General features: G+C 55.3%; 1 protein-coding gene across 1 annotated transcript; it reads left to right on the top strand.

The window, feature by feature from the left end:
* Window positions 1–563: 563 nt before the first annotated feature.
* Window positions 564–4926, top strand: LOC144722256 (uncharacterized). Its single transcript, XM_078600349.1, has 2 exons — window positions 564–938; window positions 4687–4926. Exons 1-2 carry the CDS (start codon window positions 564–566, stop codon window positions 4699–4701), a joined length of 390 nt encoding a protein of 129 aa, XP_078456475.1. The 3' UTR covers window positions 4702–4926.
* The last annotated feature ends 1064 nt before the right edge of the window (window positions 4927–5990 follow it).

Below are 5990 nucleotides of genomic sequence, written 5' to 3'. Positions count from 1 at the left end.
TGTCTGCACCGAGCGGAGAGCGGGAACGGCGGCCGGAGACGCCCGCGGTACGCGCCTGCCACCGCGGATATCGCCTTCCACAAATAAAATAATTTATCGCCGGGGGCGATTGGAGTGCTTTTACGTGGCGCTTCGAGTCAGCTTTTAGATCTGTCAACTGGACGGAGGAAGAAGCGCTGGGAGCGCTACCTACGCTGCTCGATGATGTGTCTCTGGGAGTCTTCCGCTCCATCCCGGCGTCCAAGAAGAAGACACTGCGGGATGCATTCACAGAGATGGCGGAATTTTACGACCCGCCGACATCGGCCACCAGAAAATTGATGTCGCGTCGCCGGGCACCGGAGGAATCGCCGTTGGCCTATCGGGGGGCGTTGATGGCGATGGCCATGGCCGCCTACCCCGACGCAACGGCCGAGCATTTGGATCCACTCATCCTTTCCCGCATGCTGGAGTTGTCTCAGGAGCTCAACATCTCTCTACCAGTGTGCGGCCATGAACCGCTTTCATCGCGGTGGGTGGCGCGCTGCCTGGACGCTAAGTTTAATATCAAGCGGTGGGACCAGATGGCGGCGTGGACGGGGAAACCCGAGATCGACGGACCGCCTCTGGGGTGGTCTCCGCGACTGGTTGTCCACTGCTCCGACGACTCGGGCGACGACGACATGCTGGCTGCTGCTGTCCCGCATAGGATTCCGGGCCGGCGGCTGCGCGACCAGTGGGGCGACTACACGGGCCGACCGCGTGCGAGGGCCGGGTCGTCCGACCACCGGCCGACGTCGGCCGCGTGTTTTAAGTGCGGCAGACGGGGCCACTTCGCCCGTGACTGCCGCTGCCGACCTCTGCTGTCGCCTCCTCCGCCAAGGGGACCTCCATCTCCTCTACCTGCCGCGGAGCTGCAACAACCTCGGGCGAGTCGGCACAAATCGGACACCCGGCAGGTCGTGTCACATCACTCATCCACTCGCACTCATTCTTACACTCTGCTACACAGTGGAAGAAATTGGCTCGCAGGATTGTGGCTGCGGCGTCGGGCTCGTCGACAGTACGTGGTACCATCGACGGCGTTGACGTCCGTATCTTGGTGGACACTGGCGCATCGGCTACCATCATTTCGGATGTAATTTTTCATTTGTTGTCCATTCCTGCGTCGAGAATACGCAAGGTTAATGATGCGTGTGTTGCCGCCAATGGGGGGAGCATGGGTATCTGCGGACAGGTGGATGTGAGCATCGCTATCGGAAATATTACCGCCGCAGGACCTGTGTTAATTTCTCGCTCGCTAGCTGTTCCATGCTTGTTGGGTACGGATTTCCTGCGCCGGATGCCGTTGCGAATACGGGTCGACCAGGACTGTTTGGAAATGCCGGGGGGTCGTAGGATGGCGTTCCTGCCTTCCCTGCTGGCCAAGGCGCCTACAGGTAACGCAGTTACTGCTGTAGTTGCGGCTACGGTGGAGGTTCCATTGGGAGCGCAAATGCTCATTCCGCTACGTTACCGAAAACCACTTCAAATGGGAAGGGGTGCGAAAGGCGTGCTATTATCCCCATCGAATTCCGTATCGAAATCTTTTTCTTTGGCGGCGGCACAAACGATCGTGCGCCCAGGTCAGGCACCTTTCATACAGGTCTTGAATGGGGGACCTGATCGCGTTGTTGTTCCGGAGGGATCGGTGCTGGCTCACGCCACTACCGATTTCGCCTCTTGTGAAAAACCGCCGCGCGCTCGGATGCCCGCGAATGGGCCTCCGCATGATCGTTCACAAGAACGCTGGATCACGGATTTATGCAGAGAGAATTCTTCCTTGTCAAATGAACATAGGAACGCCTTGCGTTCGCTGTTGCTGCAGTACGCTGATGTGTTCAGCAGAAATGATTTGGACCTCGGACGCACATCGCTTTTGTCGCACCATATTGAAACCGGTGCGTCGCCGCCTGTCTGTATTCACCCTCACCGCATGAGCCCGGCGGAAAGGGAACACGTGCGTGGGGCGGTAGATTAATTGCTGGCGGCGGATATTATCTCGCCATCCAATAGTCCTTGGGGCGCGCCCGTCGTTTTGATTAAGAAAAAAGATGGTGGTACGAGGTTTTGCATTGATTTCCGCCGGTTGAACAAAATCTCGGTAGCGGACGCGTACCCCTTACCGAGGATGGATGACTCATTGGATGCTTTATCGGGTGCTAAATTCTTTTCCACCCTTGACCTGTCCTCGGGCTTCTGGCAGCTTCCCCTCGATGACGAGTCAAAACCCAAAACGACATTCCGCACGCCGCAAGGCCTCTTTGAATTTAATCGGTTGCCCATGGGCCTGAACGCGGCTCCGGCCACGTTTCAGCGGCTCATGGAATTGGTGTTGGCGGGACTGCAGTGGGAAACGTGCCTCATATATCTAGACGATATAATTGTCTTTAGCCGCACGTTCGAGGAACATCTCCAACGCCTTGAGACAGTTTTTCAAAGAATGCGTGCGGCTGACCTTAAGTTTAAACGGAGGAAATGCCACCTCCTGCAACACTCCATCTGTTACCTGGGTCATATTGTCAGTTCGGACGGTGTATCCACTGACCCTCTGAAAACGACGTGTGTACGTGAGTGGCCCACACCCACTTCAGTGGGTGATGTTCGGCGGTTTATTGGATTCGCTTCCTATTATCGCCGCTTCGTTAAGAACTTTGCGACGTTGGCAAAACCATTACACGTTCTGACTGGCAAAAATCAAAGGTTTAAATGGGGGGCGGAGGAAGAAAGTTCCTTTATGGCACTTCGGGACCACCTCGCCACGGCGCCTACGTTGGATTACCCAGATTTTTCACAGCCGTTCATCCTTGATACGGATGCTAGTGATATCGGCATTGGGGCCGTTTTGTCGCAACATATTGACGGGGTTGAGAGGGTGGTGGCGTATGGCAGCAGGGTTCTGTCCCCTGCGGAAACGCGATATTGCGTGACAATGCGGGAACTTTTGGCAATTGTCCATTTTGTTCGATTGTACCGACCGTACCTGTATGGACGGAAATTCCTGGTCCGCACTGATCATGCGGCTTTGCAATATTCCCTCAAATTGGATCAGCCGTCAGGCCAATTGGCCCGGTGGTTGGAATCGTTACAGGAATTTTCGTTCGATATAACGTACCGAAAGGGGGCCTGTCATGCAAACGCTGATGTGCACTCAAGGCTGCCGCCCGTTCCTCCGTGCACTTGCCTGACGGGCACGCACCGCTGCGCCGCACCGCCCACGTCGCCCTGCCCGGTTATGGGGGCGATAGCGAATGAGGACGACGCAGGGGCGAAAGCGAAAGAGGAGGACCAGCAGGTGTCGGTGGACACCGATGATACCTTACGGCTGCCGCACGCGGTCTGGTTGCGCGAGCAGGAAGCCGATGCCTCGCTGTCTCCGCTACGTAAATTGGTTGGGAAACAGAAATCGCAATTGGCGGGCTGGAAGTGGCAGATGTTCCGGGGTAAGTCGGGATTGCTAATGTGTACCGACGGGGTGTCAGACCGACCACGCTTGGTGGTGCCTACTTCGCTTCGCTACGACCTGCTCCGTGCTCTGCACGCTGATAAGTTGATGCACCTCGGCGTCCAAAAGACTGGCCGCGATGCAAAAGGATTTTTTCTGGGCCGGTATGACGGCGGACATCAATGATTTTGTCCGCTCGTGCCATGACTGTGCGAAAAGGAAGCCGCTTCGGAACCACTATGTACCACCGTTGCGTTCCATTGAAGTGTCCCGAATCAACGAATTAGTGGCTCTCGACATTCTGGGGCCGTTTCCCCCGTCGGCTAGGGGCAATAAATACCTTCTGGTCGGGGTGGAATATTTTTCTCGATGGCCGATGGCCTGGCCTCTGCCCGACCAAACGGCAGCGTCCATCACCGATGCTTTCTTGAACGGGTATGTCATGGACAAGGGGGCACCTGAAAGGCTGCTCACAGATCAAGGCCGGAATTTCTCCTCTAAATTGCATAGGGAAGTTTGTGACGCGCTAGGTACAAAGAAAGTTCGCACCTCCCCATACCATCCACAAACAGATGGTATGGTGGAACGATTCAACCGTACCCTTTCCGCTATGCTTTGTCACACGGTCAGTGAAAAGCAAACCGATTGGGACTTGCACATACCAGGCGTCTTGGCGGCATACCGCATGGTTCCGCACACGTCCACGGGATACTCACCGTTTTTTTTTATGTATGGCCGTGAAAATGTTCCACCCATCGATGTGCAACTGGGTACGCCGAGTAAACAACCATCCTGCTCCCTGCCTGACCACGTGCGTGACTCGCTTGAACGAGTAACGGAAGCGCGAGAGGCTGCCCGGTGTGCGACGGCCCGTGCTCAGGCAAGGAACGAACGGTACGCGCGTCGATCGCATACTCGCATGCCTTGGTCAGTGGGAGACCTGGCGTGGCTCCACTGCCCCCAGGTACCGGCGGGCACATCCCCTAAACTGCACAGGCCATGGCGGAGGCCTGTGACGCTCGTAGATGTTCGGAACTCGCAAAGTATCCGCGTTCAATACGGCAAACGTCGGTGGTATGTTCATTCCTTGCGACTTAAACTCTATGTTGACGCGCATGTCGGTCCTTCATCCCCAATAGCTGACCTGCCGGGTTCTGCTGGGCCGACTGCGCCGCTTGACACGCCCGTTGATCCCAGGGGGGCCTGTGTTGTGCCTCCTGCAGATGAACAGGTTCTGAGGGCTGAGGAAGCCCCCGCTGCCCCCCCTCCAACGGGGCCCGCCCTGGACGTGACCAAGCACCAACAACCGACTTCTTCTTCGAGCCTGCCACCTCCTGTCCATCCGGAAGCAAAGCGACCTTGCGCTGGGAGCGGAGAGGGTCCCGCGTCGCGTACGCGGTCGAAATCTCTTCCGTTTCGTTAACGTTTGATCGTTCGCTGATTCCCTGTCGTTACCGCGCTGCAGGGGCACCCTAATGTATGTTGTGATTTTTTTTTTATAATTATTATGGGTGACTGTTTTACATGTTGTTAGGCGCGGGAACGCCGGTTCACCCTCAAATTGTTAAACGCACCTTGGTGCCCTAATAAGATGGTGCGGAATTGGTTCTTCACCCTTTTCCCAGCCGAGATGGCTACATTTTTTCACCGGGGGGGGAGTGATGTAATAACAGCCATAGAGGGTTCACGTGGGGATTGGCTTGCCGGTCCTGCTTGTAGCCAATAAGGGTTGAGATAGGGACCATGGCCCATGCGTCATCACGACAGGTCATCAGGAGTGATTGGCCTAGCCATTCGGGGCCCCAGCTAATGGGGAGCCGGATGAGGGGCGTGGTCCCGGGATTGACAGGGAACCATCGAGAATGGTCGAAGCTGTCCATGAACGATTGGCTGGGGGAACCACGTGACGAAGGTATTAAGAGCGAGTGAGAGAGAACGATCGGGAGCAGACTGAAACTGACAAAAGCAGGGTCACGCGCGGACGGGGGCTCGGGTTGCCACGTGCGCGGTGGGGACTTAGTGCGTAGTCTGTCCTCTCTCCGTTGTCTGCCAGCAACGGAGAGTGAGTGAGCAAAGTGTATTGTGGAGGGGAAATAAAAGGACTGATTCCGAAGCCGTCTTCTGAAGGATTATTACACATACATGACAGGATACTATCGTCATCCGAATACATTCTGGAGGTTGTGGGTTCGATCCCGACCTTGACACCTGTATATTTGGAGTTTGCATGTCTCTCTTTCGTGGTCGTGTATAGTTTTCTCCGGGTCCTCCGGGGTTTTCCTTCTAATTTAGAATCAACATGCGTTTAGAGTATTTGCTTGCTATACATTTCCGCGTTATAAGCCACTTTGTTGAGTTGTTATTTGTGGCCAGATCACCTCTGAATAAAGAGCTATATAGCTCAGTGGGTCTTACCTGGTAAAATAAAAAAAATAGAAAAATAGAAAATTACACTCTACCACTGTACTGAAGAGACGCAATGTGTACAATCCCATGTTGAACCATAGCAAGATTTGCCACCTACAGC

This window comes from Lampetra planeri, chromosome 14 (assembly GCF_965212315.1).
Source record: "Lampetra planeri chromosome 14, kcLamPlan1.2.h2, whole genome shotgun sequence".
NCBI lineage: Eukaryota > Metazoa > Chordata > Hyperoartia > Petromyzontiformes > Petromyzontidae > Lampetra > Lampetra planeri.
Note: the sequence above shows the minus strand (reverse complement) of the source record. Positions and strands in the feature narration are given on the sequence as shown.